Raw genomic sequence first — 17,381 nt, 5'->3', positions numbered from 1 at the left:
TTTTCTTGAACTATTTGGAAAAAAAAGATATAAAAATAACTTAAAACTTGTTGAAAAATAAACAAGTGATTCAATTATAAATAAAGATTTCTACACATGGGCTTCACGGTGGCAGAGGGGTTAGTGCGTCTGCCTCACAATACAAAGTTCCTGCAGTCCTGGGTTCAAATCCAGGCTCAGGGAACTTTCTGTGTGGAGTTTGCATGTTCTCCCCGTGAATGCGTGGGTTCCCTCCGGGTACTCCGGCTTCCTCCCACTTCCAAAGACATGCACCTGGGGATAGGTTGATTGGCAACACTAAATTGGCCCTAGTGTGTGAATGTGAGTGTGAATGTTGTCTGTCTATCTGTGTTGGCCCTGTGATGAGGTGGCGACTAGTCCAGGGTGTACCCCGCCTTCCGCCCGATTGTAGCTGAGATAGGCGCCAGCGCCCCCCGCGACCCCAAAAGGGAATAAGCGGTAGAAAATGGATGGATGGATGGATTTCTACACATAGAAGTAATCATCAACTTAAAGTGCCCTCTTTGGGGATTGTAATTGAGATCCATCTGGATTCATCAACTTCATTCTAAACATTTCTTCACAGAAAAAGAAATCTTTAACATCAATATTTATGGAACATGTCCACAAAAAAATTTAGCTGTCAACACTGAATATTGCATTGTTGCGTTTCTTTTCACACTTTATGAACTTCCATTCATATTTTCTTGTATTATTCAATAAATATATTTATAAAAGATTTTTGAATTGTTGCTATTTTTAGAATATTTTTTTAAAAATCTCACGTACCCCTTGGCATACCTTAAAGTACCCCCAGGGGTACGCGTAACCCCATTTGAGAACCACTGCTTTAAACCATAACTAAGCTTGCATCAATATACTGTAGTTCTTGTCTCAAAGTAGGTGTACTGTCACCACCTGTCACATCACACCCTGACTTATGTGGAGTTTTTTTGTTGTGTTCCTGTGTGTACTGTTTTACTTCTTCTCCTGCGCTCCTATTTTGGTGGCTTTTTCACTTATTTCGGTATGTTCCTGGAGCAGTTTCATGTCTTCTTTTGAGCGATATTTCTCGAATTTTCTTTGTTTTAGCAATCAAGAATATTTCAGTTGTTTTTATCCTTCTTTGCGGGGACATTGTTGATTGTCATTTCAGGTTCGGGTTTACTTTGTGGACGCCATCTTTGCTCCGCAGTAAGTCTTTGCTGTCGTCCAGCATTCTGTTTTGGTTTACTTTGTAGCCGGTTCAGTTTTAGTTCTGTTCTGCATAGCCTTCACTAAGCTTCAATGCCTTTTCTTAGGGGCACTCACCTTTAGTTTTTTGGCTTAAGCAGTAGACACATTTTTACCTGCACACTGCCTCCCGCTGCTTCCGACATCTACAAAGCTGCCACCTGCTGATATGGAAGACTATTACACGGTTACTCTGCCGAGCTCTTTTTGGTGTTTTAGCAAGTTGGTCATTTATTCCATATTTTGTTTATAGTCATATCAAATAATCAAATAATTACAACATTATATTTTGTAACATACCAAACATTGTCATTTCTCTTAATATCTCATAGACAAAAATATTCAACCCCTTGAAGATCATAACTCTTAAGAACAGAATAGTAGACCATGACTACTGGTTTGCAAAGAAAAAAAATTAACCCAAAAAGGTGAAACTAAATAATCTCCCACGGCACACCAGACTGTATCTCACGGCACACTAATGTGCCGCGGCACAGTGGTTGAAAATAAATGGCCTAGTTGTTAGTGCAGGCCTAGGCTATTATTTTGCCTCAAGTACCCACATTTTGAGAAAAAAAAAATGTGTCTGGGGGCCGGTATATCTAATTAGGAACACTAATACAAGACCTCACAATAATGTCTGCTTGAATGCTAGAAACGTTATGACGGACCACCTTAAAAAATGGAATGGAATTAAGTTTTTTTTACTGAATGAGACATGAAAATAAAGAATGTGGGATTTACAAGATTAACAGTGTGCAGGTAAAAAGGTATCTAGCGCTTAAACTAAAAATAAACAAAAGGCAAGTGGCCCAGGGAAAAGGCATTGAAGTTAAGGGAAGGCTATGCAGAACGAAACTAAAACTAAACTGGCTACAAAGTAAACAAAAACAGAATGCTGGACGACAGCAAAAAGTTACTGTGGCGCGAACACAATTTACATTCGAACATGAAATGACAATCAACAATGTCTTCACAAAAAAGGATAAAAACAACTGAAATATTCTTGATTGCTAAAACAAAGTAAATGCGGGAAATATCGCTCAAAGGAAGACATGAAACTGCTACAGGAAAATACAAAAAAAAAGAGAAAAAGCCACCAAAATAGGAACACGAGACAAGAAGTAAAACAGTACACACAGGAAAACAGCAAAAAGGTCCAAATAAGTCAGGGTGTGATGTGACAGGTGGTGACGGTACACCGACTTTGAGACATGAGCTATAGTGATGCATGCTTGGTTATGCTTTAAAGCAGGGGTGTCCAAAGTGTGGCCCGGGGGCCGTTTGCAGCCCGCAGCTTATGTTTTACCGGCCCGCAGCACATCATTCTAAAAATACTAAAATATATATATATTTTTTTTAAACATTAAAAAGTGGAATAAAAGAGCAAATAGGTTAAATGCAACTAGAAAAAGTTTCAATGTTGACTATAATAACACCATTTTTTAAATAATTTCTCCAAAAATAATAAAGAATAAAAATCAATGTTGCTATGAATTATTGATTGATTTAAGGACAAAAAGGACATAAATACAACAAACATAAAATCATGAAAAATATGAAAATTTGAAAAATATATCCATACTAATTATGTACTAATACTGATTATACTAATTATCCTATTGATTGTTATTATAAATATACTAAAGCAATTACGATATATTATATAAAACCGATATAGAGATTTAAGTGTTGAATGAAAAATAAAAAAAAAGCATGACCTTTTTATGAGTGCGGCACTTTTGGATCCCTAAGGATTTTAGTGGAATTTAATCAATCAATCAATCAATGTTTATTTATATAGCCCCAAATCACAAATGTCTCAAAGGACTGCACAAATCATTACGACTACAACATCCTCGGAAGAACCCACAAAAGGGCAAGGAAAACTCACACCCAGTGGGCAGGGAGAATTCACATCCAGTGGGATGCCAGTGACAATGCTGACTATGAGAAACCTTGGAGAGGACCTCAGATGTGGGCAAACCCCCACCCCCCCCTCTAGGGGACCGAAAGCAATGGATGTCGAGCGGGTCTAACATGATACTGTGAAAGTTCAATCCATAGTGGCTCCAACACAGCCACGAGAGTTCAGTTCAAAGCGGATCCACGACAGCAGCGAGAGTCCCGTCCACAGGAAACCATCTCAAGCGGAGGCGGATCAGCAGCGTAGAGATGTCCCCAACCGATACAGGCGAGCGGTCCATCCTGGGTCCCGACGAGCGGTCCATCCTGGGTCTCGACTCTGGACAGCTAGTACTTCATCCATGGTCATCGGACCAGACCCCCTCCACAAGGGAGGGGGGGGACATAGGAGAAAGAAAAGAAGCGGCAGATCAACTGGTCTAAAAAGGAGGTCTATTTAAAGGCTAGAGTATACAGATGAGTTTTAAGGTGAGACTTAAATGCTTTTACTGAGGTAGCATCTCAAACTGTTACCGGGAGGGCATTCCAGCGTACTGGAGCCCGAACGGAAAACGCTCTATAGCCCGCAGACTTTTTTTGGGCTCTAGGAATCACTAATAAGCCGGAGTCTTTTGAACGCAGATTTCTTGCCGGGACATCTGGTACAATACAATCGGCAAGATAGGATGGAGCTAGACCGTGTAGTATTTTATACGTAAGTAGTAAAACCTTAAAGTCACATCTTAAGTGCACAGGAAGCCAGTGCAGGTGAGCCAGTACAGGCGTAATGTGATCAAACTTTCTTGTTCTTGTCAAAAGTCTAGCAGCCGCATTTTGTACCAACTGTAATCTTTTAATGCTAGACATGGGGAGACCCGAAAACAATACGTTACAGTAATCGAGACGAGACGTAACAAACGCATGGATAATGATCTCGGGGTCTTTAGTGGACAAAATGGAGCGAATTTTAGCGATATAACGGAGATGAAAGAAGGCCGTTTTAGTAACGCTTTTAATGTGTGACTCAAAGGAGAGAGTTGGGTCTAAGATAATACCCAGATTTTTTACCGAGTCAGCTTGTTTTATTATTTGGTTGTCAAATGTTAAAGTTGTATTATTAAATAGAGGTCAGTGTCTAGCAGGACCGATAATCAGCATTTCCGTTTTTTTGGCGTTAAGTTGCAAAAAGTTAGCGGACATCCATTGTTTAATTTCATTAAGACACGCTTCTAACTGACTACAGTCCAGCGTGTTGGTCAGCTTTAGGGGCATGAAGAGTTGGGTGTCATCAGCATAGCAGTGAAAGCTAATACCGTATTTGCGTATGATGTCACCCAGCGGCACCCAATAACTGTCTTTGCTAGAAAAAAAATTTAAAATAATAATGATGAATTCAAATGTATTGACCTATTTAGGGATCCAATTACTTCACATTAAATATTTCACTTTAAAAATCTTTTGGGGAAAAATATTGTTTATTTTGTATTTTGCCCCAAGAAATAGGGTTTCGACAAAAAGCTCGTAAAAAGTAAAACAAATAATGAAGTAGAATTAGCGATTCAAGGGTTTTATGAAAAAAATAATATACAACTTATTTTGAACCTTGTTTTGGACTGAAACCCTTTTGGGTCCTTAAGACCTAACTTGAGGGAGCCCCAATAATAAGAAAAATAAAAATAAAAAGTGTATATTGTATTGGTTTTGAAAATGAAAAAATATCAAGCTGGCCCCCGCGTGCTTTGATTTTTCAGTGGAAAAAGTTTGGACACCCCTGCTTTAAAGTCATATCCAACCACTTTTTACTGTCAACTGAGTTTTGTTTTTTAATGATTTCTGCTGGTGGCGTGCCTCTGGATTTTTTCAATGCCCAAAAATTGTGCCTTGGCTCAAAAAAGGTTGAAAAACACTGGTTTAAGGAACAACCGAATACATTTCGTGGCCGATCGGGATCAAAAGAGCTGCTTTGCCTTTTGAACTAAAACATTTGTGTTGTGCAGACCCGCACGCAGGTGTGTGAGGTAGAACAACTTTGTGCAGGCACTTGCTCTTTATCAAAGACCTAAGCCGGGAAATGTATGGCCTCGGAAAGTCCCGGCAGCGCTTCGTGCGAGCCCGGAGAAGATGGGAAGCCCGGCGCTATCCTAACTTTGCGGTGTAGCACACCTGCACATGTTGCAAGTGACTCACGCTGGGCTGCCATGCGGCTTTTGTGAGTGCACAGCTCGGCCTTGACACTACAGAGCAGGTTCTGGCTTGCTTCACTCTGGGAAACTCTGAGCTGAGCAAATAACCCGACTCTGTTTTTCTGGCCCCTCGCTCATACGTGCACACAGCTCTTTATGCACACCTTTTTTTTTTTTTTTTGGAGACCTGTTATGTCTTTGTGGACACGTTTTTTTTCAGTGAATGCATGCAGGAGGGAAGATGCTGAACAGGAGGGAGGGCTTTTATTCCCACACTAGACGGGAGGCGACACTCTTCCCACACCTCCACCGTCTCGCCGCTCTTCCCGCGTCTTCACCGCAGCAAACACTGCACACCTTTCTTGCTGGCCTTGATTGACAGCCGTCATAACATCTTAGAGGGAAAATGCACTTTTTACAAAAGGTGTTTATATCGTTCACAATCCTATATCTAAGACAAAAAATACTCTTTTTTTATGCATTCTAACTGGTAAAATATGGCAAGTAAGAGGTGGCTAACAATACATATAAAAGTAGTACACTATTTTGCACATAAAAACACCCAAAAAGTGCCAACAATACTCCATTTACATGTTGTGACCTGATTATTAACAAGTATTAGTGATATTGTCAACGCATGTAAAGTATTAGCATTGTCAATTTTTTTTTTTTACCTAATTTGGCAGCTATATACCACAGAATCAAATGTCGAGTTCTTCTTTCTTAATTTTTTGTAAATTTCCCTATAATTCACAATCCTAAGGTAAGACAAGAATACTTTTTTTAATGAATTCCAACTTGTAAAATATGGCAAGTAAGAGGTGGCTAACAATACATATAAAAAGAGTACACTATTTTGCACATAAAACCCCCCAAAAACATCCAAAAAGTGCCAACAATACTCCATTTACATGTTGTGACCTGATTACTAACAAGTATTAGTGATATTGTTAACACATTTTAAGTGTTAGCATTGTCGATTTGTTTTCCTAATTTGGTAGTTAGACACTTCATAATCAAATATTGAGTTTTTCTTTCTTAATTTTTTGTAAATATGCCTATAATTCACAATCCCAAGGTAAGACAAGAACACATGTTTTTTTTTAGGAATTCTAACTCATGAAATATGGCAAGTCAGAGGTGGCTAACAATACATATAAAAAGAGTACACTATTTTGCACATAAAACCCCCCAAAAACATCCAAAAAGTGCCAACAATACTCCATTTACATGTTGTGACCTGATTATTAACAACTATTAGTGATATTGTTAACACATTTTAAGTGTTAGCATTGTCAATTTTTTTTACCTAATTTGGTAGTTATACACCTCAGAATCAAATATCGAGTTTTTTCTATCCAAATTTTAAGTAAATTTGCCTATAATTTACAATCCCTAGATAAGACAAGAACACAGGTGTTTTTTATGAATTCTAACTCGTAAAATATGGCAAGTAAGAGGTGGCTAACAATACATATAAAAAAAAGTCGATAAAGCGCTCTAAAAAAAACTCCATCAAGGTTTTATATACACGCTGTAAGTATACATGTAGTATCTAGTAACATTCATAATAACATGTATATTTACATATGTTCCTCATTTGAAGGGAAAGTGAACGTTGTGAAATGTATACACTTGGAATGATGAAAATATGTAAATATTACATGTTATTATGAATGTTACTAGATACTACATTTATACTTACAGTGTGTATACAAAACCTTGATGGAGGTTTTTTAGAGCGCTTTATAGGCGGAATAAAACGACTCTCATTGGCTCCATTGTTCGCTTAGTCTTGCTAAAGTTTATTTACGACTTAGAATGCAATTGAAAAAAACAGAAAAATGTGTGTTCTTGTCCTAAAATGAAAAAAAAAAGTTGTGCTTGCCCTTTAACAGTTTCATGGCAGAGCCTTGGACATGAGCTGCATCTGTTTAGCGCACAGCTTCTAAAACTTGTAGATCGTCCTCCTTATATTCAGGCTCAAAAATAGAAGTTTCTGGATCATCTTTTGTCCCAAAGTAGTCATTGTTGTCTCTCATCAAGTCTGCCATGATTAGTAGTCTTGTTGTTATTGAAGGGAAAGTGAACGTTGTGAAATGTATACACTTGAAATAATGAAAATATGTAAATATTATATGTTGTTATGAATGTTACTAGATACTACATATATACAGTACTTACAGTGTGTATATAAAGCCTTGATGGAGGTTTTTCAGAGCGCTTTATAGGCGGAATAAAACAACTCTCATTGGCTCCATTGTTCGCTTAGTCTTGCTAGAGTTTATTTACGACTTAGAATGCAATTAAAAAAAACTGAAAAATATGTGTTCTTGTCCTAAAATGGAAAAAAAAGGTGTGCTTGCCCTTTAACAGTTTTAAGGCAGAGTGTTGGACATGAGCTGCATCTGTTTAGAGCACACCTTCTAAAACTTGGAGATCATCCTCCTTATATTCAGGCTCAAAAATAGAAGTTTCTGGATCATCTTTTGTCCCAAAGTAGTCTTTGTTGTCTCTCATCAAGTCTGCCATGATTAGTAGTCTTGTTGTTATTGAAGGGAAAGTGAACGTTGTGAAATGTATACCCTTGAAATGATGAAAATATGTAAATATTAAATGTTATTATGAATGTTACCAGATACTACATGTATGCTTAGAGCGTGTATATAAAACCTTGATGAAGATTCTTTGGAGCGCTTTATAAAATGAAAGAAAAAAAAAGGTGCGCTTGCCCTTTAACAGTTCAAAGATAGAGAGTTAGACATGAGCTGCATCTGTTTAGAGCACAGCTGGTAAAACTTAGAGATCATCCTCCTTATATTCAGGCTCAAAAATAGAAGTTTCTGGATCATCATTTGTCCCAAAGTAGTCTTTGTTGTCTCTCATCAAGTCTGCCATGATTAGTAGTCTTGAAGGGAAGGTGAACGTTGTGAAATGTATACACTTGAAATGATGAAAATATGTAAATATTACATGTTGTTATGAATGTTACTAGATACTACATATATACTTACAGTGTGTATATAAAACCTTGATGGAGATTTTTTAGAGCGTTTTATAGGCGGAATAGAACAACTCTCATTTGCTCCATTGTTCGCTTAGTCTTGCTAGAGATTATTTACGACTTAGAATGCAATAAAAAACAACAACTGAAAAATGTGTGTTCTTGTCCTAAATTGAAAAAAAAAAGTTGTGCTTGCCCTTTAACAGTTTCAAGGCAGAGAGTTAGACATGAGCTGCATCTATTTAGAGCACAGCTTCCAAAACTTGTAGATCATCCTCCTTATATTCAGGCTCAAAAATAAAAGTTTCTGGATCATAACTTGTCCCAAAGTAGTCTTTGTTGTCTCTCATCAGCTCTGCCATGATTAGTAGTCTTGTTGTTGTTGAAGGGAAAGTGAACGTTGTGAAATGTATACACTTGAAATGATGAAAATATGTAAATATTACATGTTGTTATGAATGTTACTAGATACTACATATATACAGTACTTACAGTGTGTATATAAAGCCTTGATGGAGGTTTTTTAGAGCTCTTTACAGGCGGAATAAAACAACTCTCATTTGCTCCATTGTTCGCTTAGTCTTGCTAGAGTTTATTTACGTCTTAGAATGCAATAAAAAAATTTAAAAAATGTGTGTTCTTGTCCTAAAATGAAAAAAAAAATGTGTGCTTGCCCTTTAACAGTTTCATGGCAGGGCGTTGGACATGAGCTCCGCTAATGCTTTGACTTCAGTGAGTTTGATTGACAGGCGGGCTCCTAAGTGGAATGCTGTTTGCTGGGTGGAGCTCAGGTGTGTTGACAAGGCTTTTAGCGCTCACATGCTGTCAGGATGGCTCACAGACCAGTGTGTGTGCGTGGGGGTCAGAGGTCACTAATGGCCTGCTGTGGGAGTGGTGGAGGGGCGCGTCCACCGCAGAGGACGTGTGAACCGAGGCGTAAAGGCGCTCCTGCACACACTCTGATCTTTGTGTGGCCACTTTCACGCCCAAGCAGCGACGTGGGAAAGACTGCGCCGGTGCGTCTTCCTGCACGCCTCAAAAAATGCGAAGGAAGATGGAGCAGTGTCAATTTAGCCAAGTAAAAAGCAGAAGTTGACCTACTTTTGTTGTGTTTGTGCAGGCGTGCAACGGCAACGAGTACTCGGTGGTGCCCAAGCCAGACATGGTCAGGATGCTGAGGCAGAAAGGTGGGTCAACCGCCGTGCCAGGCTGGCATGACAACGTGGCGAAGGTTTTTCCACCCATGTGCCTTTTTTGTAGGACTCCTGCAAGAGAAGGACGCTTCCTTGTTCTCACCGGAGGAGGAGGAGGAGGAGCCACTCGATGACAGCCATGAGCTCCCCAGGTACGCCGCTCAGTGCCGCTGGGCCTCCCTGTCGGACCTGGACCCCGTCACGCTCAGCTTCCCCGGGGGGGCGCCCCTACAGCTGCACGCCCTGCCCCTGGCCCCGATGCCAAAGGTGTCGCACTACTACGTGTGCACCCAATGTGGCAAGGTGTTCTGGAAGGGCTCCCACTTCAAACGCCTTCTGTCCACCTTCCAGGAGGTGTTGCACGTGACAGAATGATCCAGTAACAGAATGATCCAGTAAGAAAATGATCCAGGAACAGAATGGTCCAGTAACGGAATGACCCAGCAACAGAATGGTCCAGTAACAGAATTGTCCAGTAACACAATGATCCAGTAATAGAAATATCCAGTAACACAATGAACCAGTAACAGAAATATCCAGTAACACAATGATCCAGTAACAGAAATATCCAGTAACACAATGATCCAGTAACAGAAATGATACAGTAACGGAATGATCCAGTAACAGAAATGATACAGTAACGGAATGATCCGGTAAGAGAAAGATCCAGTAACACAATGATCCAGTAACAGAAATGGTCCAGTAACACAATGATACAGTAACATAAATTAGCCAGTAACAGAAATGATCCAGTAACAGAATGATCCAGTAACAGAATGATCCAGCAACAAAATGATCCAGGAACAGAATGGTCCAGTAACAAAAAGATTCAGTAACACAATGATCCAGTAATAGAATGACCCAGTAACAGAATGACCCAATAACAGAATGATCCAGGAACACAATTGTCCAGGAACAGAATGGTCCAGGAACAGAATAGTCCAGTAACAGAATGACCCAGCAACAGAATGGTCCAGTAACAGAATGATCCATTATCAGAATGATCCAGTAACAAAAAGATCCAGTAACACAATGATCCAGTAATAGAAATATCCAGAAACACAATGATCCAGTAACATAATGACCCAGTAACAAAATGATCCTGTAACAGAATATTCCAGTAACATAATGATCCAGGAACAGAATGACCCAGCAACAGAATGGTCCAGTAACAGAATGATCCATTATCAGAATGATCCAGTAACAGAATGATCCAGTAACAAAATGATCCAGTAACACAATGATCCATTAATAGAAATATCCAGTAACACAATGATCCAGTAACAGAAAAGATACAGTACCGGAATGATCCGGTAACAGAAAGATCCAGTAACACAATGACCCAGTAACAGAAATTAGCCAGTAGCAGAAATTATCCACTAACAGAATGACCAAGTAACAAAAATGACCCAGTAACAGAAATTATCCAGTAGCAGAATGATCCAGGAACAGAATGGTCCAGTAACAGAATGACCCAGTAACAACATGATCCAGTAACAGAATAATGCAATAACAGAATGATCCAGGAACAGAATTATTCAGGAAAAGAAGGGTTCAGGAACAGAATGGTCCAGTAACAGAATGATCCAGCAACCGAATGATCCAGTAACAGAATGACCCAGTAACAAAATGATCCAGTAACAGAATGATCCAGTACCATAAATATCCAGTAACAAAATGATTCAATAACAGAATTGATCCAGTAACGGAATGATCCAGTAACAGAAATTATCCAGTAACAGAATGACCAAGTTACAAAAATGACTCAGTAACAGGAATGGTCCAGTAACACAAAGATCCAGTAACGGAATGATCCAGTACCAGAAAGGATCCAGTAACGGAAATGATCCGGCAACAGAATTGACCACGTTTGTCAGTTCTTATCAGTTCCCGGCCTGGTTGAATCGTCTGCCATTGTGCGTTTTAGACAAGACTTGTGAACGCAGCCTCAGTTTTAAAATGATGGATGACTACAAGACTCCATCCAGTTTTACGCTTTTATTTGGAAAGCTGCGCAAAGGCGGCAAGTTTTTCTTCTCTTGATTACGGTCTCCCTTGGAATATGTTGAAGCAAACCTATGTTAATAAAGGTATGCTGTACTTACCAGCACAGTTCAACGGGTGCACGTTCTGCTGTGTTCTGACAAGACAAAAGCTGCACAGGTGCAACGTCAACACAACACAAGACAAACAAATGACGTCACATTTCCTTTTCCCGAATCTTGCAGAGGACTATTAGCTTGAAGCTCTTAAGAGATGCACATGTCTTTCTAGTGCAATGTTTCAAGGAATTTCCAAGTTCCTTCTCGGAATTTCGGCTGTAGCGCCTTTCGAGGTCGGATTCTCACCAACCCTGATTTGGTTTCCAACGCTCCAAATGTAAACAAAAATATAAGCTTCTATGATATCCCCTATTTGCATTTCTGATTACCGTATTTTCCAGACTATAGAACGCACCGGCATATAAGACACACCCACTAAGTTTTAGAAGGAAAAAATAATTCCATATATAAGTCGCAGATATGAAATTAGTTATTTACACAGAAAGATTTAGTAAAAGTTTATTTACATACCTTAAATGTTTGTTAATTGTCTGCAACAGGGCAGTAAAACGGTCGATTAAACAAAACAGAAGTCCTAGTCATGGACCCGTTAGCTGGGCAAGCTCGTTCTCCAATCAACTAAACAGACTCAATAACTCCATGGTCACGCTTGGGTGAATTTACTGAGGAATTTGTGAAACTGAAACAAAACAAAAAGAACGCCATTGCAAGTCAACGATAGTAACACGGACACCCGTAAACCTGTTAGCATATTAGCTAATGGTAACGACGCTAGCTTGATTACATTACGATAGCACGTTGAAATATTCATGAAAATGCTCCTACAGACGTCACACATGGGACGCTTTAGGTTGTAAGAATTGTTTTAGTTACGTTGTAAAACCAAGGGAGAGCCCCGTCCTTAGAGATAGGGTGAGAAGCTCTGTCATCCGGAGGATGCCAGATGAGGTGGTTCGGGCATCTGGTCAGGATGCCTCCCGAATGACTCCTTCAGGAGGTGTTTGGGGCACGTCCGACCGGTAGGAGGCCACGGGGAAGACCCAGGACATGTTCGGAAGACTATGTCTCCCGGCTGGCCTGGGCATGCCTCGGGATCCTCCGGGAGGAGCTGGACGAAATGGCTGGGGAGAGGGAAGTCCGGGCTTCCCTGCTTAGGCTGCTGCCCCCGCGACCCAACCTCAGATAAGCGGAAGAAGATGGATGGATGGATATATTGTAAAACTCATAAACGTTGCTTGGAGTGACGAATGAAGCATTCATACGAGTAGAAAAGCTATGGGCGGTTTTGCTTCCGGCTCAAGGCATTAAAACAGGGAGTAGATTTTTTACACGCCTCACCTGCAGTGAGAAAACTCGTCCGAGAGATGGCGCCATAGCACAAAAAAAAAACACCATTTCAGTGTATTTGTTTGTGTTTTACAAAAACTATTTGCATTATGGCAGTCAGCAAAGAAACATCCCTAAATTAGCTGCACCGTTTTATAAGCTAATAAGTATACATTAAATATATACTTACAGCGCATATATAAAAACATTGATGGAGGTTTTTTTTAGAGCGCTTTATAGGCGGAATAGCTAACTCCTTTGTTAGCTGTCAGGTTCAAACACTGAGGACATCTATTAAACAGACAAGAAGCAAGGAATCATGCAGAGACAGAGTTGAATTTAGCTCATGAGGAGAACGCATGGAGCTGCACACTTAGTCACAGTCTCGCCCTACGCTCTTAAGGTACAGCTCCCGCATCCCTCTATTTATTCAGGAGTTCCCTGGTCAACATCACTGAAGCCACCTCTAAAAGGAGTGGTCACATATATCATGCAAAGCGGCTCCAGTACGCGACGGAATGTGCTGGGGGGCCTTGTGATTTCGCCTTGTCTCTGCTTCGTCCGGGTGCTGTCGTCTTGTCTTCGTTGAGGTGCTTGAATTACTGGGCTGTTAGCGGGCTAAAACAAAAAACATCTGCAGACGAGAAGTTTTGTCCTTGCACAGATAGAAAAAGTACATCTTGCGCACAATAGCTAATAACTATAGCAACGGACTTTAAGCATCCTAAAGGATACTTAAAAGGATTGTGAATAACAGCAAACATTTAAAAAAAAAGGGTCAGTTCCCGTTTAAAACTTGGCAGATGTCCACTTTTTGATTGGATTTTTTGAAAAACCACGGAGATTTTGATGTCCATGTGCGTTTTAGCCAATGTGAAGTCCAAAACGACTTCTGACTTCCCGCCGCGTGCTTCTGAAACACCTTCTTAAGCGTCACCTGATTCCATGTCGCTAATTGCGCTACTTTGAAGGGATCCTCAAAGGGCAGAATCGGGTGCTTTGTGAGTGGATTCAACCTTCCCCCGGACTACAATAGACTTATCTGCCACGGCCATTGTCTCTGGGACGGACGTTGGGGGAGGGGGTCTGTGCCGGACCTGAAACACCGATGTAAACAAGACGTAGACAAAGGGGGATCATGTCCAGGTCTGACAGGACTAGGGGATTTTTACACTTCTTATTGTGTCCCTTTCTGGGTCACGGTTGGACTTGATACCTGGGATCTTCTACTTCTTCCAACTTTACCTTAGGACTGGGCTCAACCAAGGATCGGCTCCAAATGGGACATTTGTTACAGACTTGGAGTTGGACCAAATAACTACAGAGTTCTTAAATCTTGGAGGACTTGGAACTTGGACTAAAACCATAGTCCCTTTTGGTACATATGTCAAATGGCCTTGGACTTTCCTGAGACTTCACTGTTTTTTGGATTTGTGAGGCAGTAGTAATGCGTCATGTTTAGGACTTGCTCCAAAAGAACCTTGGGTTTTTTTTTTTTCAGGACTGGTGCATTACTGGACCAAAAACTCAAAACTTGATTTGGAACCTGAAGTAATCCAAATAATCGGGACTTTGTAATTGACTCGGGATATGACCTCGGACTTTGGATTCCTGATGCAATTTCAATGTTTCTGTGTTTTTATGTTTGATTGAAAAATGTGGACCTTTAGGACTTTTGGGCACTGGTCTAAGACGTCATAATTGGGAGCCCAAAATTTTAACTGACACAGGGACATGATATGCAGATATTTAGTCCCAATGAATTCAGACTTTCTGGAAAATGAAAACCAAATCACTAGATAATTAGGCTCTAGATCACCAGAAGTTAGTCCCGAGTTAGACCCAGTAATTGGGACATTCTTGAGACTTGACCAGTTGAAATGAGAACATACTGGCGATTTAGTCCAGCGGACTTTGGACTTGATTGGGTCTTGAAACGTGAAGGATTTGGGATGCATTTTTGAACTCATCTCGTGTGTTTAGCTGTCTCGAGACTTTGGATTTGCAAGAAACTCAAAACAAACGATTTCAGACTTGTAAGGCAGTTTCTTTGGACTATGGACTGGGGCCTTTCTAGAGACTGAAGACCAAATCACTAAATAATTAGGCCCTATATTCCCAGAAGTTAGTCCTTTGTTAGACCAAGTAATTGGGACACTCTTGAGACTTGACCAGTTGAAATGAGAACATACTAGAGATTTAGTCCAGCGGACTTTGGACTTGTTTGAGTCTTGAAGTGTGAAGGATTTGGGATGCAGTTTTGAATTCATCAATTCATGTGTTTAGTTGTCTCGAGATTTTGGATTTGCAAGAAACTCAAAACAAACGATTTCAGACTTGTAAGGCAGTTTCTTTGGACTACGGACTGGGGCCTTTCTAGAGACTGAAGACCAAATCACTAAATAATTAGGCCCCAGATCCCCAGGATTTAGTACCAACTCAGACCAAGTGATTGGGACATTCTTGAGACTTGACCAGTTGAAATGAGAACATACTAGAGATTTAGTCCAGCTGACTTTGGACTTGTTTGAGTCTTGATGTGTGAAGGATTTTGGATGCAGTTTTGAATTCATCATCTCATGTGTTTAGTTGTCTCGAGATTTTGGATTTGCAAGAAACTCAAAACAAACAATTTCAGACTTGTAAGGCAGTTTCTTTGGACTATGGACTGGGGCCTTTCTAGAGACTGAAGACCAAATCACTAAATAATTAGGCCCTGTATTCCCAGAAGTTAGTCCTTTGTTAGACCAAGTAATTGGGACATTCTTGAGACTTGACCAGTTGAAATGAGAACATACTAGAGATTTAGTCCAGCGGACTTTGGACTTGTTTGAGTCTTGATGTGTGAAGGATTTGGGATGCAGTTTTGAATTCATCATCTCATGTGTTTAGCTGTCTCAAGACTTTGGATTTGCATGAAACTCAGAACAAACAACTTCAGACTTGTAAGGCAGTTTCTTTGGACTATGGACTGGGGCCTTTCTAGAGACTGAAGACCAAATCACTAAATAATTAGGCCCTATATTCCCAGAAGTTAATCCTTTGTTAGACCAAGTAATTGGGACATTCTTGAGACTTGACCAGTTGAAGTGAGAACATACTAGAGATTTAGTCCAGCGGACTTTGGACTTGTTTGAGTCTTGAAGTGTGAAGGATTTGTGGTGCAGTTTTGAATTCATCATCTCATGTGTTTAGCTGTCTCAAGACTTTGGATTTGCATGAAACTCAGAACAAACAACTTCAGACTTGTAAGGCAGTTTCTTTGGACTATGGACTGGGGCCTTTCTAGAGACTGAAGACCAAATCACTAAATAATTAGGCCCTATATTCCCAGAAGTTAGTCCTTTGTTAGACCAAGTAATTGGGACATTCTTGAGACTTGACCAGTTGAAATGAGAACATACTAGAGATTTAGTGCAGCGGACTTTGACCTTGCTTGGGTCTTGAAGTGTGAAGGATTTGGGATGCAGTTTTGAATTCATCATCTCATGTGTTTAGTTGTCTCGAGATTTTGGATTTGCAACAAACTCAAAACAAACGATTTCAGACTTGTAAGGCAGTTTCTTTGGACTATGGACTGGGGCCTTTCTAGAGACTGAAGACCAAATCACTAAATAATTAGGCCCTAGATTCCCAGAAGTTAGTCCTTTGTTAGACCAAGTAATTGGGACATTCTTGAGACTTGACCAGTTGAAGTGAGAACATACTAGAGATTTAGTCCAGCGGACTTTGGACTTGTTTGAGTCTTGAAGTGTGAAGGATTTGTGGTGCAGTTTTGAATTCATCATCTCATGTGTTTAGCTGTCTCAAGACTTTGGATTTGCATGAAACTCAGAACAAACAACTTCAGACTTGTAAGGCAGTTTCTTTGGACTATGGACTGGGGCCTTTCTAGAGACTGAAGACCAAATCACTAAATAATTAGGCCCTATATTCCCAGAAGTTAGTCCTTTGTTAGACCAAGTAATTGGGACATTCTTGAGACTTGACCAGTTGAAATGAGAACATACTAGAGATTTAGTGCAGCGGACTTTGACCTTGCTTGGGTCTTGAAGTGTGAAGGATTTGGGATGCAGTTTTGAATTCATCATCTCATGTGTTTAGTTGTCTCGAGATTTTGGATTTGCAACAAACTCAAAACAAACGATTTCAGACTTGTAAGGCAGTTTCTTTGGACTATGGACTGGGGCCTTTCTAGAGACTGAAGACCAAATCACTAAATAATTAGGCCCTAGATTCCCAGAAGTTAGTCCTTTGTTAGACCAAGTTATTGGGACATTCTTGAGACTTGACCAGTTGAAATGAGAACATACTAGAGATTTAGTCCAGCGGACTTTGGACTTGTTTGAGTCTTGATGTGTGAAGGATTTGGGATGCAGTTTTGAATTCATCATCTCATGTGTTTAGCTGTCTCAAGACTTTGGATTTGCATGAAACTCAGAACAAACAACTTCAGACTTGTAAGGCAGTTTCT

At 40.1% G+C, this 17,381-nt stretch overlaps 1 protein-coding gene across 1 annotated transcript in view; it reads left to right on the top strand.

The window, feature by feature from the left end:
* Positions 1-11,636, top strand: part of exd3 (exonuclease 3'-5' domain containing 3) — a 172,294-nt gene extending 160,658 nt beyond the window's left edge. Inside the window, exons 20-21 of the mRNA XM_061907925.1 lie at positions 9,446-9,512; positions 9,586-11,636. Coding sequence (XP_061763909.1) covers positions 9,446-9,512; positions 9,586-9,893 — 375 coding nt within the window. The 3' untranslated portion in view covers positions 9,894-11,636. The remainder of the gene's footprint in view (positions 1-9,445; positions 9,513-9,585) is intronic.
* Positions 11,637-17,381: the final 5,745 nt, after the last annotated feature.

This window comes from Nerophis ophidion, linkage group LG08 (assembly GCF_033978795.1).
Source record: "Nerophis ophidion isolate RoL-2023_Sa linkage group LG08, RoL_Noph_v1.0, whole genome shotgun sequence".
Taxonomy (NCBI): Eukaryota; Metazoa; Chordata; class Actinopteri; order Syngnathiformes; family Syngnathidae; genus Nerophis; species Nerophis ophidion.
This window is presented reverse-complemented; position numbering and strand designations above follow the sequence as displayed.